This window comes from Apostichopus japonicus, chromosome 5, assembly GCF_037975245.1.
Source record: "Apostichopus japonicus isolate 1M-3 chromosome 5, ASM3797524v1, whole genome shotgun sequence".
NCBI classification, from domain to species: domain Eukaryota; kingdom Metazoa; phylum Echinodermata; class Holothuroidea; order Aspidochirotida; family Stichopodidae; genus Apostichopus; species Apostichopus japonicus.
In genome coordinates this window covers 18,972,989-18,997,658 of record NC_092565.1, presented here as the reverse complement: position 1 = coordinate 18,997,658, position 24,670 = coordinate 18,972,989, and the positions used below count along the sequence as shown (strand labels likewise).

General features: G+C 36.7%; 2 protein-coding genes across 2 annotated transcripts; one reads left to right on the top strand and one right to left on the bottom strand.

Annotated features, from left to right (window-relative positions):
• The first annotated feature begins 3,726 nt into the window (after nt 1-3,726).
• Nucleotides 3,727-10,494, top strand: LOC139967941 (uncharacterized). Its single transcript, XM_071972174.1, has 5 exons — nt 3,727-4,025; nt 4,844-5,129; nt 5,798-5,998; nt 6,798-7,150; nt 8,233-10,494. The coding sequence occupies exons 1-5, from the start codon at nt 3,907-3,909 to the stop codon at nt 8,513-8,515; spliced, it is 1,242 nt and encodes a 413-aa protein (XP_071828275.1). The 5' UTR covers nt 3,727-3,906; the 3' UTR covers nt 8,516-10,494.
• Nucleotides 9,808-23,894, bottom strand: LOC139967940 (cytoplasmic dynein 2 intermediate chain 2-like). Its single transcript, XM_071972173.1, has 13 exons — nt 23,519-23,894; nt 22,699-22,783; nt 21,901-21,957; nt 21,027-21,108; nt 20,174-20,346; nt 19,297-19,371; nt 19,116-19,182; nt 17,829-17,965; nt 17,159-17,315; nt 15,358-15,465; nt 14,186-14,343; nt 13,382-13,590; nt 9,808-12,017 (listed from the first exon to the last, which is right to left on the bottom strand). The coding sequence occupies exons 1-13, from the start codon at nt 23,575-23,577 to the stop codon at nt 11,888-11,890; spliced, it is 1,497 nt and encodes a 498-aa protein (XP_071828274.1). The 5' UTR covers nt 23,578-23,894; the 3' UTR covers nt 9,808-11,887.
• Nucleotides 23,895-24,670: the final 776 nt, after the last annotated feature.

Genomic DNA, 24,670 nt, shown 5'->3' with positions numbered 1-24,670 from the left:
TGCATAAATTCAAGATAAAATGTTGTAGTCAACCGCGTCATAAGCAGAATTTTAGTATAGTCTGCTATGTGCTTGTGGTGATATAGCCTACTGTATAACGTTGGCGTTGATATACTAGTATATCTAACCAAACGTATAAATAAAGTTGTCAGCCAATGGCCAATTTATCTTACGTTATATTATCACAGTGATCTATGACTTATGTAATTCTCAGTTTATTATTACTTAACATTTTAGTCATTCATTACAATACAAATGTTTCTTTTAAGAAATGCTGATTGATTACACGCCCATATATATATAGGCCTATGTTCTCTTCCAGATTGCAGGAATTCTTGGAAAGCGGATAATGAGATCATAGAGTGATCGTGTATATCCGCTCGAAAGGTTATATTGTCCGAAAAAAAGAGCTAAAATGACCTAACGTCTATAATGCTTGTATATTAGCGAATATTATCAGATACCATTATTGCCTATTCAGCCTTTATGTAAAAGCATACTTTTAAGTACAGATGTTGTGAAAATATGGATTGAAGGTGATATAAACCAATTTAGACATTCTATGGTTATATGTTGATATTACTCCGAGCGAGCAGACGGAAGGGTGGGGTTCAGTATGCTAAAATTGCTCCTCTTCTAGCTCAAAATCTAAACGGTCACGATATGGAAATTTGCAAGTGCCATGACATGCCAACTTACGCTTCAGCCATCATGTAGTGGGTATATGATATGCCAGTTGAAAACTAGTATTTTCTCTTTGACGGGCCTTGAAAGTGACGATTTTGGTGTGTAAGTCAAAGAAACGATAAATTGAGGTGCAACACCTATATAACACGATTATACAACGGTCCCACTAAGCATACTACCATGCATTGTGGAAACTCCACGCATATATCACAAGTTTTAAGTTAACATAATTATAGGTATCATTGATAGTCATCTTCAAATTATGCTAGAAAGTCAAATAATGGTTACAGATCATTAACCTTGAACAAGGGTTTGTCGTCCACCATGTCACCCATTCAGTTACGGTACTTCTCGGCTGTTTGCCCTCACTGAAGCATGTAATTGCCTATATAGTAGAGTCTTTTTCAATTTTTGTGAAATATTTCAACGGTTAGAACTTAGCACATCTAGTGTAGACCCCTCCTTTCTATACCTCCTCCTCTCGACCACGGCAGAGAGCTGAGAATTCTAGTTCGCTGTGACGTACACTAATTAGCCTTTAAAGTAATTAAGGTGCTGCTGGCGTTGCTGCTGGCGTTTGCACCTGTATTTCTCTCGCCGTTACCGTTTACAAGCGGCAACAGACTGATATGTGTGTTGGATTAATTTATTTTACAGATGTTTGAACTCATGGAAGAAAATATGTTGTTTATCAAAACAAACATGCACACTAACTTATATATTGCTCGTTATAGTAATTGTCTCAGTATATAAGTTAATTTCAGTGGCGTTCATAGAATTTCAAAGGTAGAGGGAGGCGCCGGGGTTGGGGGGGGGGGGTGCAAATTCTTCAAATTCCCCACGACTGTCTTAGGGGTAGTAGGAGAGCATCCTTATCATCGCGGAGTAGCCTACATTAAAGCACTATTTAGGAGCATGGGATGTTAAGAGAGTTTATAGAACAACCCCCCCCCCCCCCCTCCACACACAAACAAACATCGATTACGCAGTGACGGGACGGTTCATTGGATATTATAAGATATGGTTTAAACCAACACAGCCGTAGAATCGAGAAGTAGGCATAGAAACTCTTCTGTATAATCGAAGTGCATAACATTAAATACATTGGCATGATATATTAATGGTGTTTCCCTCCTATTTTAATCCTGTGCATAGACTAGGCTACACTTACTTACTAGAAAATATTGTCGTTGTTTTTCTATATAAAAAAATGGAAACATTTGTCGATATTTTGGGATAATTGAATAACCCACTCTCGAGAATTATTATCCGACCATTAAAATTTAAGGTTGCCAATGATTATTTCACCGAACCACATTGTAATAAACACGTATGCACGTACACGCTTGCGTATGAAATGAGTTCGTAATTACTTACCGAATATATAGTCATACCTACATTACCCTAGCATATAACGGTCAAGTATTTGATTTATTTACCCTTATAATATAAAATCCTACCGATGACAAATAGCAAAATGTTTACGTACCTTACCGTACTCCGAAATATCGAAATGTATTCCGCGGGTTGTTATATTTCTTCGTGATATATAGCCTATGTGTTTGGCTTTACATAATAGGCTAGTAAGTACAAAAGCTATCGCTTACATCACGGAACATTTATTCATTGGCTCTATATATACTGCGCTATGAACCGTAGGTTCATACACCTTTATGTGGCTTCCTGTCAATTTTCCATGCTTAATGTTAATAATGCATTTCATGAGCCCATTATAGATTCTTGCCTTTCAGTGAAAGCCAAAACACCCACGTAAACTGTGAATAAATAAACAGAAAGCATACCGCATTCAAATTGATACTATATATGATGTCTATGCCTAGATACTTCATTATCAATTTATGAGCAACTATGTACAGTTCCTCGACAATAAAATACAGAGATTTGATATTTTAAGAGATTGGGATCAGAATATATACAGCCTACAGGTTCATTTTCATGTGAAGACGTATCCCGGAGTTTGCATTGGCGATCGACAAAACTATACAGACATTTTCGCTACTCAGTAACACAAGTTATATGTTTACAGGTAAGGGTCTAGGGAGGTTCTCCCTGCCCCCATCTTCTGACTTGTGCACTAAAAATGAAAAATTTGCAAAAATGATCTTGCTCATACAAATAATAGGCTACACATTAGACCTTACAGGATTCAGGCGCGGGCAATTGGTTCGCTCCATTATCGTACGCTAATTTAGTAGAAGGTAGATTACTTTAGTAGATAGCTTGGTAGAAATTTTGATGGATACCGCTACTTGTCCCCCGGACCCACTCTTCAGAGAAATCCTGTATCCGCCGCGGACTTGCCTTTTGGCAAAATGTTAGAAGAAAGTTATGTTATTTATTCCATTCAAATACATTTTATAGTTAGAGCGTAGTCAAGGGAAGCTGAGTGATGTTTTCCTGCCGAAACATGCAGATGTACTCAATGCTACACAACAGGCAATTTCTAAGGGTTTTAACTTTTAAGTGGTTGTTCCCATTGACGCTTGTGGAAGAGTCCGGGCCGATGGTGGTGGGGTGGGGGGGGGGTGGGGACTTCATGTTTTCGAAACCTGTTTAACCGTCCGGCAAAGAATTCACATAGTAACAGGTTGATGATTAAAAAGGATTCCCTATTATCCGGTTTACAGTAAAGATTGAATCGGTTGGCCTTACTTTTACAGCCTGGTCCTTTTTAGCTATCCGTTGATAGGGAGAGGTATATAGTTCTGATACTCGCGGCCGTCTTACACTTATAACAATTCAGACCACGAAATAATCTGTCCAAAACGCACGTAAATTGCAACGTAAATTGCAGATTATAGGTTAAGAGAATGCGCTGCAACAGTTTTACTAATAAATTGAAAGTGCCGAACCTGTTAGCTCCCTTGTTTGGTATCTGGAAAGGACAATACATAACCTTATGGCATAAATACAACAAGCCATGCAACAACCATTGGGAACTCATTAACCACGTTAGGTTGCGATAGTAGTAACCATGATATATAAGTGCACCCCCAAATATTCGACTGCGTTTGTTTTACACAGTGAGTCAGAAACACAGAAATTCAACACACTCAAGGCTATTTCATGAATGCGCACACAGTACTCACTATAATAAATAACAGTTGAGTATATGAAACAACACATTCACACTGAATTATAAGGCCCCGCGGTAACGTGATACTGGTACCGTTTAGTTAAGCGACTTGCATTTATTAAATGATGATTTCTTCACATTATGTATCAGCTTCGTCGTCTTGGATTGAAGGCACACCGTCTTCGCTTTCTTCGGCGATAACGTTACTGTTTGATGATAATAACGCCCGGTCTGAAGATAGGTAGGTTTAGTTAATCCTGTCGTAATATAGGCGTAGGGCCTAAGTAAAAGTTACTAAGCACTCATACTTTTGGTGTTATTGTATTACTATTGCAGCATTACTAACATGGGCCTAGCCTACCGCAGCTAATTTATCTCCGACTGTTGCTTGTAATGGTCAGTGGAAAAGGAGTTGTAGACCTGCATCAGATTTGTTTGAAGAAAGAACTATGTATGTAAATTTTTCTGTTATTGTCAAACTCTTTCAAGTTTCAGTCTCTGTAGTAAGTTTTAGACTAATGCTGGATACTTATTGCCACATGATGGTGTGAATAACTTTTAAATTAAGAAACAGTTACTGAAGGCTCATCCATTGAAATTTCCCATCACAACTCTCCCACAGAGGACAACGTAGAACCATGCAGTTCACGTTAGTATGAAGAACGAGGTGACAAAGCCCTTGATTTCCTTGTGCTTAATGAAGCCAGTGATCTGACAGAAACTTGAATGCTAAATGCCTGAACAGACTGGGCCTTTTTCTATGTACAGCCTCTATAAATATGCATAAGTATTCTGTGTAATCATTCGACTTTGCACTTAGTAATTGGGTGATGGGTATTGATTAGCTTTGTTTCAATTTATTGACCTGATGCAAAAGTTGTTCCTGTTTATTAGTCATGTGCATAGAAAAGTTCTAAGTCTACTAGATTTCTGTTTTTGACACTGATGTATTACCGGTTAAGTCTCTGTTGTGCATTCATGTTCAGTATGGTAATTTTGTTTTTATATTTCTAATGTATCACTTACCTGTTACAGTCATCTTTTCTTATCTTCTCCTAGTTTTGAGCCGTGTAGTGTCCAGAGATTTTCAGATGTCGAACTTAGACCCAAAGATGAGGGCACGGATTTCATACCGGTCACAGTTACTCTTCAGTGTGAGAAAGAGATACAGATCGCAACCTTGGAGGTTGTTACTAATGCACGACACATGGAAATCTATGATAATAGAGGGGAGTATACATGTACTGTCAGAGGAGAGAAGTTAACAGAGGAGGAGGAGTGTCAGGGTGTAAATTACAAGAAGACGTTTGTTTTGGAGAAGTCCCTACCTTCTTGCTCTTTAAAGGTACACCAGAATTTTAATATGTAAAAACTCAAACATATTTGGCTCCAAGATGTCATATTGATGTGCTCATAACTACAGTCTAGTGTGTTCAGCAGACTTGTAGTATGAGTACAACAGCATGAGTATAAGTACAAGTAGAATTTCCCTTGTTATGAGTACCAATTTGGGTACAAGGCCCTAAACATGAATATGAGTACATGACTTTGCACTAGTGAATGCTGCAAGTGTGAGTACAAATCCAAAAGGGGCAGCACTTCTACAGGTAACTATGCTAGAGTACAGGTAGAAGTGGGTACTCATTACAAATCAAAGGTTGAAAACATTAAAATTGTGTTATCTTACAAGGGTTTTCTTTAAGAGCCGGTTGAGTTGTTTCTGTCGCATCCACAGATTGACCAATGAAGAAAGTTTGGGCCTGCTTCTCTTGCAAGTAATTAAGTGGTGTGATCATCATTTCTGGACAAGTTTCCCTCAGTTAGTAATAGCATCATTCCTGGAGTATTTTCACAGTCTAGTAGAATTGTGATGTATCAGCTCTATAGATTATTGAAGGTCTGATAAAGAAATAGGAAATCTGATCAGACATACTTGAAACCATAATAATGTAAAATAATGTAAGCTTAACTACAGATGATGTAAATGCATTCTGTTGCTTCTTTCTCCGCCAGCTGTTATCCTTAGCCGAGAAACGCTGCCTGAAGGTATCGAGACTGGCTGTGACGGTGTGCAAGGTCAGTGAAGAGTCCGAGCTAATTCTGCCGAAGAAGCATATTGACATGGTGAAAGTTCGCCAGTTACTTTCCACCATGTCACAACCCGTTCCAGAGAATGTCGAACATCTGATGCAAACTGTCGAACAGTATCAGGAGGTGAGTGGAAAAAAAAACCTCATTGGACGTTACCTATTGGTTTAGTGTTGTTGAGTCAATCAATCAATCAATCAGAAGACATTCATATAGCTCCTAAGTCAACAGAAATTGTTGAAAGGCGCTATTAGCCTTGGTCATTGGTAACTTGTCTAACCTACACACCAAAGTGTGCGCAATTCAATCAATCTCTCCCTGGGATACCACAGTGCACCACAACCACGTGTCCCCCGGGGGACTTCCCATAGGGTGCAGCCAGAAACCGGCGCACGCAACTATATTTACAAGTTACCTGGCAAGTCCCCATTTATACACCTGGGTGAAGAGAGGCAATGGCCAAGGACACAATGCAATGATCTGGCCAAGGCTTGAACCTGTAATCCTTAGATCACCAGTCCACTGCCTTAACCACTTGACCACAATGCTCTCCTCATATATAAGTTACTTGTATTGCCAAGTTCAGTTTTCAACTGTCCAACTTTCTTACAAATGTTTGCTAAAGAAATGCCAAGAAAAGATGGGGGTTCAAAAGAAATCTCAAAACTCATATTTTCTAGGGTCATTTTTCATCTTTGTATTTGTACTGAGTATTCATTTTCTGCCATTTATCTGACAGTGTGTTTTTGTTTTCTTTTGTTGTTAAGCGCTATGATCATATTTGGAATAGCGCTATATCTAGCATTGTATTTATTTATTATTCTCATGTACATGTGGCTCCTGTGCCTATTTTGTACCAATGATCTGTTCTTCACTTTCCTCCAATAGTGTAAACTTTCATAATAACTTTTTTGCCGTTTTTCAGAATCAAAGTTCCGTGTGGAGCGATATACAGCAGCGAGCGCAAGAATCGGCCTCTCGGGACACCTCGGCGAGCCCCATGGTAGGAATGTTGTCAATGTTATCCAGGAGTGGTGAACTAGCCAGGCTTAGCTCACAAACACAAGGTGGCAATGCTGATTCTAATGCTTTGACAGAGGCTATGAGTAAAATGATGGCATCAGCTTCTGGTCGTCATGGCAATGCTCCCGGTGCAAACAACCAACTGTATCAATCTTTACAAGGGATCTGCAAGAATGTCTCTCAGATGCGACGTGACGAAAGACAGCAGACCGCCAAACCGGATGAAAGCGAGAAAGCGGAAAAAGAGGCTTCCGGGTATGTGAAATTTTAGAAACTTCTTCTTTTTTTTTAGTCTAGGCAAGACACGACCCATAGGAATTAATGGAAGTAGTCTCAAGTATGTTTCGTTTGATCTAGATGCTCAAAAGTGAAGGAAGGAATCTTCTGTCCATATCAGTCTGGTTGTTTAACTGTTGATTGCAAAACTGAACAGTTTCTATCCAGCAAACTTGTTTGAAGCTAATTTAACATATAAAGAGTTAGCTGTGACTAGCATCGGTGGCGTTAATGTTACAAAAATAGTGGAGAGGCTTACATGGAATTTCTTTGTTTTTGTTTGTAATTATGATATGATATTTTACCCAATGTTAGTCACTGGTGTTACACTTTATTCTTACACGTTCAGCATTTACATGTAGTATAATGGCTATAGATATCAGTATATTAACATACAGTATAAGATAAAAGATAATGCAACTGTGGAAGCCCAACAAGAGAAAAAGTATTTAGCCTGTTTTAAGCATCTTATTGATAATCTGGATGAGATTAATGCCTGAAAATAAATTGTGATTTCGAATGAAATGTGACTTTCTTAACATATGCCCAAATTTTCCTTTGATGATCAGAAAGATAAGATTGCTGTTTGTCACTATCTGTTACGTAGTTTGGGGTAGTAAGTTCAGGACAGTGTTATTCGATGCTTTTCTTCATTTATTATCGGACTCCACAAAATGCCACTGCTTCCTTTCACAATCACAAAACATCCAGCCTTCATCAACAACCTTTGCTACCTTCCAACCTTATCACCGCTATCCTCTCACACAACTTCAGCTTCTCCCTTTCCTTGTCTCTCCTTACTACCTTCGCTCCTCACCTCATAAAACCACCGCCCCACTGCCCTATACCCCTCTCCTCATCTCTAGCTCTATCCTTTAATCCTATTAGCAAGTCTAAGTAATTCCATGTCTAAGTAATTCCAGCTCTTTAATCCCCTTAAGCTATCTCTAGGACATAAGCAGATTTCTTCTCCTTACTTGTAGACTTCATAACCCTATACAAGAAATTTTCTATCTTGGTTGATTTGTCTATATCTTATCATTATTTTGTTTTGACAACAGATCTGAGAAAGATCAGCAGTCTGTTCCCGGTAGCCAAGGATTAGCTGCGATGCTTCAAGAGACCATGGCTGCCCAACTACAAGCATTGGAAGAAAGAATGATGGGAAGACTGGAGAAGAGACTCGATGCTTTTGAAAAACATATAGAACTAAGATTGAACAGGATTGAGGTATTAGTTGAACAATTTGCTGCAAACAACAAGAATAAGCAGTCAGAATCTGAAGGAGAGCAAGGTTACCATGGAGACGTAAAGAATGATGAAAAGGCTGGAGAAGAGACATGACGATATTTGAAAAACATGTTTGACTAAGACTGCACATGATCAAGTTACTAGTTGAAAATTCAGCTTCAGCAACAAGATAATGCAGTCACACACTGAAGGAGAGCAAGGTTACCATGGAGACTTAAAGAATGATGAAAAGGCTGGAGAAGAGACATGACGCTTTTTGAAAAACATGTTTGACTAAGACTGCACATGATCAAGTTACTAGTTGAAAATTCAGCTTCAGCAATAAGATAAAGCAGTCACACACTGAAGGAGAGCAAGGTTATCATGGAGACTTAAAGAAAGACGGAAAGGCTGGAGTAGAGACTTGACCCTTTTGAAATACATGTTTGACTAAGGTTGAACATGATTGCAAAAATTAGCTTCAGCGAACAAGATAAAGCAGTCACAAATTTAAAGTGAGCAAGGTTTACCATGGAGACTGACAGATATTCTAATCCAAGAGTATCAAGTGATGAATGTTGGCAGAAAGCAGCCGACAATATTCTGGCATGTTGCGGTTGGTTGATCAATGAAACAATGAGCTGTTGAAAATGAATGTCGTGCATGAGAGGGTAGTATTGTAGCTTCAAGCACTGTGTTTAAATGTAGAAAATCTACCTCATTTTGGGTGGGCTTTAACTTTGTGTACCACCCTGGGTTAACTTGCATTCTGTCATGGAGAGATGCTTTGATAATGAGGGCTTTACAAGTGTGCTTGGGGTATGAGAAGTTTGGTTGTTTTTATACATCTAATGCTCCTAAGGTACTTCACCATCTCCTCACTTGTATGAAAGTGATTACTCTACTTGGTACTCTACATGTTGATCTTAGGTTAAAAACACAGGGCTCAGTGTCAAAATGCAATATGTGATGGAAAAATACATAAAGTTTCTAGCTCTCATACTTGATGGAAGTTCTACCAACTTTCAACTCTTATGTAGTTTGAATTATACCCCAAGCGTGTGCTTGTAACTTAGTAAATCAATTGGAACAGCGCGGTAATTTAACATAACTAAGTTTTGCGAAAGAAATCTCTTCAACCAGGGTGTTGTGTGACGTGTATGAGAAATTTGAATGTTTTAGCCGTAGACACCAGAAATATTACAAAAATACACATTCAACTACAGTAAAGACAAAAACAAACCTTCTGGGGATAAAAACATATTGTGAAATGGATAAATTTACTTCTTTCAGTGTTTACAGTTGGATGTCAGTTATCCAACATGTTTCAGCAAAATTTCAATTTTAGAACGGTGGTTTTAATGCCAACCAGTAGTAAAAACAGTTTGTTAACCAGGTCTACTTAACTTTTTCGTTCTTTTTGATTATGCCAATGGTCAATTCTTTGATATTGAATGTGTTTCAGTGCAATAGTTAATGATATTACTCACAAAATAAACAAATTTGTCAATTGTTTCAAATATTGTGATGTTTTTATATTTATGTTAAGTATATGTGTATATTATAACATGGGTTGTCCGAAGTTACGGCTCAAACAAAGCACGGCTTTAAAACTGAAGTCTAAGGTGAACAGAATTTGGACCCTCCATGCCTCTAGGTACCTCAATGAAAAGATTACCTTCCATAACATTGAACTGGTTAATAGTTAAACCAACCACTGAACTGTCCCCTATTATTCCACAGAGAATAAATCTTAGAAACTGGGGCATCTCAGCATTCAGATAAACCTAACCATTTGAATCTGGCAATTGCAGTGGTTTAAACCAACTTTTATCAAAATATGCATCTTTAGTTTAAGAACACAGCTAACTCCATACTCCTATAGAACACATTAAAATATATTTTTTATCAATTATATCGTCCTGAGCAGACTTCTGCCAGTGAATATTTTTCATGAATGAATTACTAATAGTTACAACAGATTTGTCTTACAGCTAACGATTTGTGTAACTCTGCCTTTGAAATACTGGAAAATCTTTATTACAGAGCAATGTTTGAAAGTTTGATAAATACACAGAAATATTTGTATTTCACACTAGTGTTATGATTTTTTATTTATTTATTAATTATGTTTTCGACAGTGAGGTATTAATCCTGGGATCCAACTCTCCCCCACCCACCCAAAAAAATCTGCCAACACCATCACCCACCCCACCCCCCTAATTCTATACAATGGCTGAAAAAGTATATATCAGTAAATGGAGTTCTTACTTAGATCAATAAACTGCAGAGAAAAGAACGAACCACATCTTTTACATTGAGAAAGAAAGTTGTATTTTTCTTTATCCAGGTGTCATGTGGACAAGTATTCTAGTGAGTATACATAACATTATATCACACAAAATAGAACAATAATGCATCAAGAAGATAAAAGCAGCAAATTGCTTGTAAACACTTCTGTCCTAGCATGGACGATTACAATTACAAACAGGATAATTGGGGTCATCCAGACGCTGGACTATCGGGGATATCCAACCGTTTATGACTATTATACTGGACATTTGTCAAGGTGACACTCGTGTGAATCTCTGATAAGTTTGGTGAGGATACTACATTATGGATCCATGCATCATGCATTGCATTGCTATCTTTAGACTTAGTTTTTGAAATTATATATTTCACTGGCGAGTGGTACCCTAAAATATCATGACCCAATCTTTTAGGGCAGGGATGGGCATGAAATTGATCTGGCAGGCCATGATTGGAAAACAGAAAACAAGTGGGTGGCGTTCTTGACTCACTAGATATGCCAAAGTAATTTGCATTTAGCTTTAGACACATGGTTTGCAAAATACAGTATTATTTAGCAAGCAGACAGACACATCTTTGGGTGAACAGGGAGAGGGTGGGGCGGGTGAGGGAGAGGGGCATTATATTCATGGCTGGAAAAATGTCGTTCATATAAAAAATGACCACAATTCTTATCTCCCCAGATTGCATCACATATGTATGTGTCAAATTCAAACCATGATGATCACAACTTGGGTAATATTCACACAATTGACGGAAAATGAACAAAAATTGAAAGACATGAACGTTCGCTAAGACGGAGTTTGCAGTTTGCAAGAAATTACTTATTACCTCAAAATGTACAATCACTTTGTGCACTGTCAAGACACCCATCTCAGGTTCTAATAACCATATACTTTGACTGGTCGTTTTTATCAAGAAAGACTTGAATCGACAAAGAGACACGAATCAACAGATAAACTTCCCCAAAGGCTATCCAATAGGTTCCATGAAAATGTAGCATGGACTGTTGCCTTTTTGAATTCTCTGCAGCTTGAAAAGATAACTGCAAATAATATTTGAGTAAGTGAAATTTTTACACTTTCTAGACCAAATCCCCTAACTGGAAAAATAAATTAGTTTGTCTTTTTCAAGGTGCTCCTTTTCGTTAGAAACAAAGCTGTACTTTGCCCTTTATCAGTCGAGGACGGAATTAGCGATATCTGCCAAAGCTTCTGCCTCTCTTGCTCCTTGGGTGGTCAAAGCATCATTTAACTGCCACACGGTGATAACACCATCTGCATCCCCTGTTGCTAGTAACTGCTTCCTGTGCAAGAAGAGTAGATGGGAGAAGTAATTAAAACATCACATTCATACTTGAAGGGTTGTTTCGCAGGTCAAAAGTATTTTCAGTTGGGAATCAAAACAGGAAAGGGCACGGTGAGCAGATAGAATTTCATGTGCCATTCCCAACTACCAAGGGTACACTTAATGGCAAATATCAGCCCCACAAGGGCTGTTTAGCTTTTGAATGACTCTATTTCATGGGATATGGTGAAGACATCCTCCATTCACCTCGTAAAAGCTTCCCCACCAAAACAGAACAAATCACAGTGTACCACTCTCCACTCCACAAAAAGTTACTTTCTGAAGCCCCACCCATCTCCTTAACAGAGTCTTGACCACCCTGAAAATACCCCTGCAGCTTTGTGACTTAACCTGTTAAATGAAGGCATTCCGGTCTTCCATTTATCTTTGGAATAAACACATCCTAATAAGAATCATTACTTAACTCTCGAAATTGCTTGATGGGTTAAAAAGTTTGACAAAGCAGTGCTGGATCAACAGTAATCTGGAACCCTAGGACACCACATGCTTGCCCCTCACACACCTTAAGTTTTACAGACAAAACAAAACAATGTTGTGTCATGCCTCAAAATTTTTCAAGGCAATGAATGCATTGACATTAGAGGTCCCCAAGACATGTGCCTGGTGGATACTGTAACACCGCTACAAGTTTTTAAATCTTAGATAAGATTATCAGCACCTTCCTGAATATGATTTTTTGGTATCAATCAATCAATAGAGGGGAGTATACATGTACTGTCAGAGGGGAGAAGTTATATTAACTGAGGCGGAGAGTCAGGGTGTAAATTACAAGAAGACGTTTGTTCTGGAGAAGTCCCTACCTTCTTGCTTTTTAAAGGTCCATAATAATTTTAATATGTAAAACTTCAAACATATTTGGCTCCAAGATGTCATATGGATGTGCTCATAACTACAGTCTAGTGTGTGAAGCAGACTTGTAGTATGAGTACAACAGGTACAAGTACAAGTAGAATTTCCCTTGTTATGAGTACCAATTTGGGTACAAGGCCCTAAACATGAATATGAGTACATCACTTTGCACTAGTTAATGCTGCAAGTATGAGTACAAATCCAAAAGGTGCAGCACTTCTACAGGCAACTATGCTAGAGTACAGACATATTTGTCTCCAAGATGTCGTATGGATGTGCTCATATCTACAGTCTTGTGTGTGAAGCAGACTTACAAGAAAGCATTAAATTTTGAAAAATGATTGATTTGAGTGTAAAGGCACTTCATAACTTAACCTCAAAATTGGTTACCAAGGTAACAGTGGCATTATATATTTGTCTCATTATAAATCATCAGGTTGCATTTAGACTTACTGACTCTGATTAAATTCTAAACAGAAGACCTCTTTCTTCTCCGGACTTGCTTGCAACGAATGCACGGGAATGTTTCGACTTCTCTGCAGGTCATAAATAAGGAGTTGGCCTTCGCCAGAAGTAACAGCAAATACCATTGGACGAACTGGAGACCACTGGACCGAAAACAAGTATCCAGCTCCTGGTTCTACTGAAAGAATGTGTCTGGCCTATTTGAGATGAAATGAAATGGAATTAACTCTTAGTTGAGTATTACCATTTAATATCTTATGCTATGAAAGAAGACCATACTTTCATTAAACTTCAAAACCAACACTCTGTTCTAAACACTATGCTTAACTATCCTATCCATCTAAATTGTCTCTTTTGATAGTCTACACAAACATTATCAAATTGAATTTTTTCGTCTCTCCTAAATGTTCACTCATTCTTACACTAAGAAATCAGGGGCGTTTTGTAAAGAAAGCACAACCAGTGAAAACATCCTGGTCTTCTTTATAGACTGATAGGAGACAATGTATTTATGATCTTTGAATAAATTTATGGAAAAATATAACTTACTGCTTTGCAAGTTGATGCTCAGTATCAAGTAGCCACAACGGAGTATTAAAAGAATATATTTCTAAATTCCAAAATGACATGCAAAACACTCAACATTGCAAGTTGATGCTCAGTATCAAGTAGCCACATCTGAGTATTAAAAGAATATATTTCTAGATTCCAAAATGACATGCAAACCACTCAACGTACTTGGTTTCAACTTTATGATGAATTAAAAAAACAAAAGAAAACCCACTCCCTTACCTCCAACATGCTATAAATTCTTGCAGATGTGTCAATTCCACAGGCTAAGAAGAGATTTCTGTGAAATGGTGAACAGTTGACAGAGTGTACAGGGCCGTTGTGAGGTTCAAATGCAAACGTAACAGGAGAATACAGAGGAACAGATGGCATGACCTCACCTGTAAGAGATTGTTCATATTTATATGTATATAATATATAATATGTACATAATAATATGTATATATATATATATATATATATATATATATATATATATATATATATAATATATATGTATATAATATTTAATATATATTTATATATATCATAATAATATGTAACGCATTCACACCAGTAGAATCACTGTGACTGAGACAGAAAAGTCTGGGGTTCGATTCTTACCTCCGCTTGATGAGTCTCAAAAGGACACAACCGGTCATGAAGTGGAATTTTTCTGGTGTGTTGATCTTAAATAACTTTTTATATATCTGTCAAACCACTTGCTATACATTAATGATATACATATATTAATTAAGGTAAAACTGTTCAGCTTTGTAATTTATTACTTAATTATAACTTAGGAAAGGAAAATAATGCTTCATTAATACTTGACAGCAACTTTTTAAGGAGCCTGAAGGTTTCTTTAAGCCAGCTTGTTCTTCAGCAGTACTGTAACTGTTTGTAAAAATTTATCAGTCTGCTATTAAGTTGCGCTCTAACATTTGAAAAGTTACAAGTAGAACAGCAGAAAAACAATTAGCACCAAAAGTGTCAATGCTCTTCTTGTTTGCTTCATACAACATACAGGTCTTCCTAGTCAGTGCATGCCTGATGAGAGGTACAAGATGTGTGTGTGTGTGTGGGGGGGGGGATGGGCTTAGGGGGCAACATCCTTGGTATACAGGATCAAGAAGGGGGTCTGGGAATGTATGTAGAGGGCCTGGAAAAACACAGATAAAGAAAAGTGTTGTCTCATTTTCATAATACATATAAGGTAAAATGAGGAGTGAAAGGGGGGGACTAAGACACATAAAAGTACCCGGGCGATATCTGTCTGTGGAGGTTGCTTGATAAATGCAACAAAACTATAGCCACCTTGCACCCCTCCATGTCTGTCTTCACTCTCTTGTAAGTAACAAAAAAATATATATATATCGTCTCATCAAGGTATTGCTGTAGTGGTAAAAACTTACTTGTAGGGACAGGATCTCTGGAATTCATGGAACATTTGAAGATTCCACCAGAATCAGAGCCAACCAAGAAAAGACTGGGATCATCATTAGCATAAGAAACACTGTTCACTGTTAGAAGAAAAGAACATGTTTGAAATATCACAGGAAAGGTCGGTCCAAAGTTTACTTTACGGCATGATCATTAGTATTTACATGAGACTCAAAGTGAACAACTTCAAAAGGGCCTTGTAAGGTCAGGCTATAAGTAAAAAGGTATTCCTACTTCTGTGGTCTTTCAAGAGGAAAATAGTATTGAAGTGTTCCTCATGAGGAGAAATGGCTATTGAAATAGTTTGTGGAACAGGCTGTTATTTCTTACATTAATCTCTCAGTAAGGTAAAACTTGACAATGAAGAGAAAGTTGGAGTGGGGGAGGGGAGTGGATGGAAGGAGGGTGGGTGGCTGCGAGAGTGAAGGATGGGTGGCCATTTCTAATGGAAAAGAGCTTTTCCATTAAGAAAATGAGTTTCCATAAAGAGCTCTCCAAAATGTATGGCAGATGGGAAGTTATCATATGATTTACTATGGTGGTCTTGCTATCTGATCTCATGAACTGATAGTAGACCTACTGTAAAGTTAAAATACTGGTATCGATAAAGACAAAATATTCTTGTAGGCACATGACAGCCACCAAGTCTTCTTTAGGTGAAAGGGTTTCAGTTCAATTGGTAAAGACAGTCCTCTGTTTCTCTCAACAGATCAATGATGGATCATATACAATTGGCAGGCTTAGGCCACCCCATGCATGCATTATAAGGCCCTATTGCACATTCCCATATTGGAAGAGTTATACTTCTTATAGTAACATACAACACCATATTACAACTTTTGCATAAGTAATGAAGGCCATCAAATTATAAAGTACTTATAGTTGTGCCATTTCAGGTTATGAAGGCCATCAAATTATAAAGTACTTATAGTTGGGATGTTCAGGTAATGAAGGCCATCAAATTATAAAGTACTTATAGTTGTGACATTTCAGGTTATGAAGGCCATCAAATTATAAAGTACTTATAGTTGGGATGTTCAGGTAATAAAGGCCATCAATTATAAAGTACTTATAGTTGGGACATTTCAGGTAATGAAGGCCATCAAATTATAAAGTACTTATAGTTGGGACATTTCAGGTAATGAAGGCCATCAAATTATAAAGTACTTATAGTTGGGATATTCAGGTAATGAAGGCCATCAAATTATAAAGTACTTATAGCTGTGACATTTCAGGTTATGAAGGCCATCAAATTATAAAGTACTTATAGTTGGGATGTTCAGGTAATAAAGGCCATCAAATTATAAAGTACTTATAGTTGGGACATTTCAGGTAATGAAGGCCATCAAATTATAAAGTACTTATAGTTGGGACATTTCAGGTAATGAAGGCCATCAAATTATCAAGTACTTATAGTTGGGACATTTCAGGTAATGAAGGCCATCAAATTATCAAGTACTTATAGTTGGGATATTTCAGGTAATGAAGGCCATCAAATTATAAAGTACTTATAGTTGGGATGTTCAGGTAATAAAGGCCATCAAATTATAAAGTACTTATAGTTGGGACATTTCAGGTAATGAAGGCCATCAAATTATAAAGTACTTATAGTTGGGACATTTCAGGTAATGAAGGCCATCAAATTATCAAGTACTTATAGTTGGGACATTTCAGGTAATGAAGGCCATCAAATTATCAAGTACTTATAGTTGGGATATTTCAGGTTATGACAGCTGCATTGTCTTTATACTCTGTGACAGTTCTCTCACATACCTCCCATCTCTTTGTCACCTCTGCTTCTACCTCCTTTCATAAATCCAGCTGGTAGACTGCTGGCTAACAAAAGGAACCCCTCTTTCAATTCTATTGTTCTTTTACCCTCCTTCATCTCCCAGATGAGAATCCTGCCATCGGTGCTAGTGCTCACTAACTGCATCAGAAGAGAGAAATAAGACAAAAAGGTTAATTCACGAAGAACGGTTATAAACCTTAAGATGCAAGAAAAGTACTTTTAGAGTGAGATATTGTTCAACCAGTCTGACACGGTTTCACTTTAAACCTGAACAAATCCTCTCGCTCTAAAAGCAGTTATCACAATGTATGCATTTAAACAAACAAACATGTGTACTTGCCAGGATGCCTAACGACATACACTACCCTTTTGATTTCATCTAATTTAACCGTAACAGTATCAGTTTCAAGCATTAGATTCTTTCAAATCAAATTTTAACTAGTATTGGAATCTCTGAACAGAAAAAAATAGAATAGAGTAAGGACAGAGGACACAGGCACCTGGACAGGCAGACAAAACATGTCACATTGACAACATGAAGGAAAGGGTTATATCGCCTAAAATGACTTCTCTCAAATGTTGCCTATTAGTAAAAAAACAGCTCATTTTTTAGAAACGTCCCAAATCATGAGCAATCCTTTATTTTTTTACCAAATATTTGCTAGGTTTATCCGGGTTCTGCAGCCAGACAATTTGTGTGATTGGTTCTCGATGAGAGTCGTCGCCGATTCCTGAAGATGCTAACAGAGGTTCGTCCTCTTGACTCAAATCCCAGACTGACAGTTGTCCTGAAAACCAAAAGTTGAAGCAAAAAGTTAAATTATTAGTGAAACTATTGACAGAATGTCATTTTGTCACAAACTTGCTTTAGACTTGATGGCATCATTAAGGCATTAGCCCTGAAAAAGTATGATATTATTTTTTTTTAATTATTTTTTAAATGCAGAGATATTTTTGCCAGACAGATTATATCCTTGCATTTGAACAATCTTACTTGACAGCTGAACTCATACTCCAAATTTATTCAAATTCTCACAGATTTAGCACTTTGATTAAAGTCAGTTGCTGTTTAATGAAATATCTGTTGGAAACAAACAGACTTGTTGTTTATACTTTGCTACCTTTCCTTCAGACACTGCAATAATAATAATAATAATCATAATAATATAAGAATTTGTAAAGCGCTTTTATCCAGTTAAAAAAATACTGCTTTGTAGCGCTGCAGGAGCAAAGTACTGAAAATGGACACAACAGTTCTCAAACTAATGGATACGCATTCATGAATAAGAACGTCTTGAGTTCTTTCTGGAAAGTTGACACATGCTGGATTGTTTTCAGATGTAAGGGGAGACTGTTCCAGAGCTGTGGAGCTGATCTAGCAAAGCAACATTCCCCATAGGTGGAAGTGCGAACAGTAGGAACAGACACAAAAATTATATTCTAATAGACAGCGTAACCAGGACACTAAATCTGCAAATAGATTGAACAATAAATCTATGATACTTAAACATGAATTGAAAAGTATTGAACTCCGATTCACATTTTGCAAGAGAGTGAGACAATAAAATTCTTAATCCTTTGTCATTAAGGCAAATTCATATCATTAGATCTGTGATTTATTGAAAGGATTGATAGATGTTGAGGGATTAGGTGTAACAGGTATTCTTGCATAAAATAAAGTAATAGAATTATCAAAACTGCCCTGGACTGAGAAAGGGGAGGTGGGGTGGGGGGGTGGAACATTTATAGCTTTCCTCCTCTCCATTGATCTGCCTATCATAGCAAGATGAAGAAAAATATAAAAGTGGTCCAAAACCACAAGAAGATGCGTTACAAGAAAAACGGATTAAGCACTGTACTCAAAGATTTTTGGATGACATATCTTGTGACAATATCAGTGCATTCCCATCAAGAAACAAAAGCTTAATCTTGACATACCATTGAAACTTCCTCCAGCTATCCACGCTGTCTTAACTGGATGAAAAGCGATGGACATTAGACAACTCTGTGTTGGAAAATAGGATAGAGATATTGTTATTTCAAAAATTTGATCTACTTTACAATTTGTATCATGGAATTCATAAATGTACATCTGAACAGAGAGTAGCACAATACTTACTGGCACGTCGACAGCGACGTCAGCTTTGCTTGAATTTATTCCCCTACGGTCCAAATTCCATGTACAAAGGACACCCTAAAAGTAAGAAAAACAGACATTTTTTTAAAAATATGTTAACTAAATATTCTCAATAAGGTAAATCGAGAAGGCAAAAGATTGTCAAGAGTATTTTCAGTTTACTTCATTTATTATATTACTTATTAGTAAATATAACTACAAGAGTACCCTTTTGGGCTTGTTAAAATTTATGCATGCACAGCATGTGGATATATACCTTTGAGAAGCAATATTGCAATGCATCACGTAGCAATTTGTTAGTGCTAACTACACTGAACTAAACAAATGAGTTGACTCATTATAACTCTGTTGAAGAGGAACACATTGTTTCTTGAAGCATTTAATATATGTTGTGAAAATGAAGGAATAAACATGTCGCCAGTTCCTCTTCTGCTACCAAACCTAGACTTGACTATAAAATGTGAGAAAAGTGACGTTTAACAAACAAAACAATTGCAAATTTGTGTTGAGTATCAGAGGTCCTCAATACTATTGCATATTTCTTGTGACAGTTCATAGTAACAAGCTAATGACAAGACTGCGCTCATGAATTTGAGGTGTTGGAGATGTTCAACAGGATCCCTCACTTGAAGACATACCCAATGCACTAAGCATAGCACAAAGTCAATTAACTGGCACAGCATAGCAAAACACTACACAAAATGGCTAAATTGCTACATAAAGCGATGCTAATAGCGATATCTTTACTCAGAATGAAAAAGCTATATGTATATTTTTCTGTATCTGATGATTAACTTCATAAACGTGAATGCTGCTTAGCAATGTAGGTCCTAATTTATTTCCAGTATAGGAATCAAACCTTGTGAGTACACCAGTCTTGGTGGTCCAGCCTTCCATAAGAGACAGCAATCGTTGAGCCTGTTCTATTCCAGGAGAGTTGAGTACACTGCATACTTTTATCAAGTGATTTCTCAGTAAGAATATGAACACATTTTACCACATCTGTGTCTTCTGCCCAATTTACATCATAACCTTTCAAATTGAAGAGAGGAAAAATATTTTTAAAAAAAATCTTTTCTACAAAAAGGGGGAGAAGGTGGGGTCATAAGAGGTGTGATTTCTCTCCATGTCTTTCTTATGTTTCTTTTCCTTTATACGTAGCATTACCAATTGATATGAGTAGCTTCTGTCAAGTCTCCCTCCATATTTGTGAGACATTTAAATGTAAAGGTTTGTAATACTGGTATATGCTTTTTCTTTAATGTCTTCATTGTTTATATTGTTGTATATTCCCACTGTATTTGCAGAGTTGCAAATGTGGAAATAAATCTATTCAACTCAATGAAACATCGACATGATCTATGATTCACAGCTGGAGAAACAAACAAAGATCTCATTTCCCATTTATCTATCGAAAGGCTATGATTGTATACAAGCTAATGGCTAAGATCATCATTGATTTCATTCAAATGATGAGAGAGTGAGAGATGAAGTTTGTCTATCTTTCTGACTTGGGGAAGGAAAGGAATTACAGAAGAATATTCATACAACATTACATTATGAAGAAAGTTGAAAAAATTATCTGAAAAGAAATAAAAAATTTAATAAATATTTTAGGCCAATTTACCACTGAATTATTTAAGCTCTTCATAATGATGAGGTGCTTTTCTCTGTACCTAAAAGCATTCAAAATAAAGTGAGATGAGACTAACCGTCGAATGCATGACTACGAATATTCCTTTCCAGAGCCTTGCATACAACTGGTTCAACAATCCTCAGAAAGGCAGCAAGAGCCTAAATGAAGAAAAGAAACAAACTATTGCAAAAATGCACATGAGATTTTCTATTTCCATTGCTTTCCATTTGCCCAATTGGGAAGACTAATGTTGTCCAAATGGTCTGTTAGTTAATTTAAACTGGATACCTTTAGTGAGGAAAACTCAACTTGTAGTGTTTTTGAATTTGAAGTTGCCAGTGTGTGGTGGTTAACAACCTTAACTGCCCAGTTTGTAACCAATCATAGGCAAATAATTTTGCATGTGATCTACACTAGCATTAGTTGTAAACAGAAAAACATTTGTTGTGTGTGTTCATTATAGTACAAGAGTTACTTGTAAAGCTATGGGCCTCGAAAACTATATAAAAAAATGCAAGATCATAGAAGTTGAGTTTCATCGGGTGGGGTTCCGTTGGGGCACCTTTTATTACCTAAATTTAGATAGTGATCTTCCAAGCCTAAAAAATGTGAGGTGCAGATAATCATGACATGATAATCCTGACTGATGAATAACAACATTCTGGTTGGCTGCTTTTGCCTTTAAATAGTTAAAATGTTCCATGTTTACCAAAGGGGAACACTTCACTCTTATTTTGGTCAGATTAGTTTATACAAAAGTTGCATGGTCATAGAGTATAAGTATGCATTAATAGGTTGGCATAAACAGTGTTGAATGTCTTTTAATTGGAACATGGCACAAGAGAAAAATGTGCTCATGTCTAACAGGATGTCTTAATGTATTCAATTAGAAAAGAATTTTCGAAAGGCTTGTCTCTTTCATCTCATTGTTGTCTGCTCAAAGGACCAACCTTATCATCTCCATCTGCAAGTCGAAATTCTTGAGCAGTCTCAGCTACAGTTTGTACCTAATAAATACAAAAATAAAACAAAACAAGAAAACAAACAAACAATGTTAACATCAAAATGCACATATCTTACTTTTGAGCAATACCAGAAAGCCCTGGTTTGAATCTAGACACAATCTAAAGGTGCATTATCTTTAGTTTATGAAAGAAAAAGTCTCTGTTCAATAAACTATGTCACAGCTCCCAGCACAATCCAAAGATAAGAGAAATTAAAAAGGTGCATCATATAAGGACATTCAACTTCTTTATAAATTTTAAATTTTTGGAGCCTACATTGCTCATTAGCTTCAGTTTTCAAGTTCTATTTCAAACAATGAAGTTTAAACTCAATTTTCACTTTTTTATTTGACTCTTTACACATGATTCATACTAGTTTAAACACTGTTTTGATGACAACATGGTGAGCATCAAATTAAATCCATCAGTTAGTTTCTCAGTGATCTTCATTTTATGTGAAATTCTAGAGGAATATCTTAGTTTGATCATCTAATTCTTATTTTGAGAAATGTCTTTGGTATGTTTGTCAAAACTTGTCACTCAAATGCAAAATGCTGATTTAAGTTGAAATATTCATTCAGTTTAATGTTAAAAGTAAATAGTAGCTATTTGACATTTTCCACAGTGAAAAGTAAAAAATTATAATACATTAATGATAATAGCAATTTCTTTAAAAAAAATGGACTAAACAAACAAATAACAGTTTTATTAAATAAATATAGTAAGTTTCTATGTCTTTTTCACCTCTTGGTCTAAGGTCTCTGTGCTTTGGATTGATGAATCTAGGTATGAAATTTCAGTTGTTTGTGTCTGGCTGTTTTCCAGGTGCCTGTAAAACAAACAAACGTGTACATAATATAACATTGATAAGACAGAAATGTTAGGAACTGCTATCATTCATAATTAGCGGACAAATTAAATCAACTTGAGTGCTATGCATAAACCAGGAATCAATAAAACATATCTAATTCTTTAAACATCAGAAAGAGTGCAACAAGAGTATGATGCGCTGAGCTATAGAAAAAATGAAGTCAACTTCAGTTGGTTTATGACATAACTATGACCAACTAGTTAGGTATAGGTCAAGCACAAAGGCATTTTCCAGGAAGACCGATTGCCAAATACATCTATAGTTTCTTCTGAGAGCAAGAATTCCTCTGAAAAGAGTAATCTTTGCAGACAGCTTGCATTTCAATGCATATATCATGAATGGGTAGCACAAACATCCATGGCCTGTGAGTGTGATGTATGGTTTGTACTGGGATTCCAAAGCAACTGCTGTCCAATCTCTACAAACAAAACGGATTCCAAATCTCTGGGCACCCAAAATAGGATTATTGTCATCTTGATTTCCTAAGTTAAACAATTATTCATGAACAGCTTGGTTAGTGTATGCAGTAAAATGTTTAGTCCTAACATAAAAAGTCCTAACATTAAAAAAAGTGAAGTGCTAAATGTGTAAAATAAGCACTACGCTGGGCCTAGTTCCACGAGAGTTCATTTTGCAGTGTTTTGTAACCTCCAGTTTAACGCAGAATAATCGCGAGAAAAGTTCAAATTTTACCTTTGCTTCTTCCAAGATGACTGAAAGTCAACTCCATCTAAAGATTCATCCGTAAACATTTCTTCATTTAAAAGAAGATTAATTGATTGTAAAACCAAATGCGTATATCGCTTTCCGTAACCAGGTAGCACAAACTATGTAGATAAGGGTGTATGTGACAAAACATATTCTTCTATGGTTATTGCGATGACATTATGCAGGCACTATTCAATCCTGGAACATCGAGAACGGTGACTGGCTTTAAATATGTAAAGGTTCTTTTCGACTTCATTATTTACATCAGTTTTCCCTGTAGTTGCTATTGTTACGTCAAATATCATCTTAAATCCAAGTTCGTTCGATCGATCCTGCACGAAGTCTGACGTGTTTGCAATACAGCGTGCTATTGGCGTCTTTCTCCAACTTCTTCGAACCAATTGTGGCACAGCTAGGTGAGTTTCCATGGTCCACTCACCCATTTTGTCAATGTGTGACGTAACAGTGCCGTACCACTTGGAGGTGAAAACATTTAATTCCCCTTGTTTTTTCTTTTCACAATTTCAGGATGAACATAAACATTGTTGACACTGAAACCAACACCAGTATAATATCATGTTACCAGCGAAATTAGGTGTACTACAATCTTTGCAAAACACGTCTATATGGCAGGATATAAATAGTAAAATAAAGAAAGAAAACACATTATGAATTGAAGCATATGCGTTTCGATGATGTCATATTAAGACTGGATAATGTTTTCAATATTGTTTGTGAAGGAACGGTAACTTGAAGTGCAATAGCTCCCAGTTGGAATAACATATTTCTTAGTTGTTCATCACAAGTGGCCTATCTCTATAATGAAGACCAACCAATATATAATGATGGTCGGGGTTTGTCTCTCCTTGAATTTATCGGGTGTAGTGACCTTGCTTGGCACCGTAATTCATGGTAAAAGAATCAGCCTCATTTAACATTGTCCCAACTTTCATCGCGCTGATTTGGTCATTTTGTTTTATTTCTTTTTTATTGCAGAAACGCTATCTACAAAATAAAAACCATGACCAAAGAATGCCAGTGATGTCAAATTTCTTGATTATCCCTGTTGGCAACACAACAAAGACCTCTTGCATAATATCACAAAAACAAAGCTGTTGAAAAGAAAGCGATTTAATT

Excerpts from the sequence above, each read along its gene's own strand:
- LOC139967941 (XM_071972174.1), top strand. The coding sequence starts at position 3,907 with ATGATGATTTCTTCACATTATGTATCAGCTTCGTCGTCTTGGATTGAA. Across the intron at positions 4,026-4,843 it reads AACGCCCGGTCTGAAGATAG|TTTTGAGCCGTGTAGTGTCC; the intron begins GTAGGTTTAGTT and ends ATCTTCTCCTAG. Across the intron at positions 5,130-5,797 it reads TACCTTCTTGCTCTTTAAAG|CTGTTATCCTTAGCCGAGAA; the intron begins GTACACCAGAAT and ends TTTCTCCGCCAG.
- LOC139967940 (XM_071972173.1), bottom strand. The coding sequence starts at position 23,577 with ATGTTTACGGATGAATCTTTAGATGGAGTTGACTTTCAGTCATCTTGG. Across the intron at positions 22,784-23,518 it reads TCATCTTGGAAGAAGCAAAG|GCACCTGGAAAACAGCCAGA; the intron begins GTAAAATTTGAA and ends TTTGTTTTACAG. Across the intron at positions 15,466-17,158 it reads AGGTGACAAAGAGATGGGAG|TGAACAGTGTTTCTTATGCT; the intron begins GTATGTGAGAGA and ends TTCTTCTAACAG.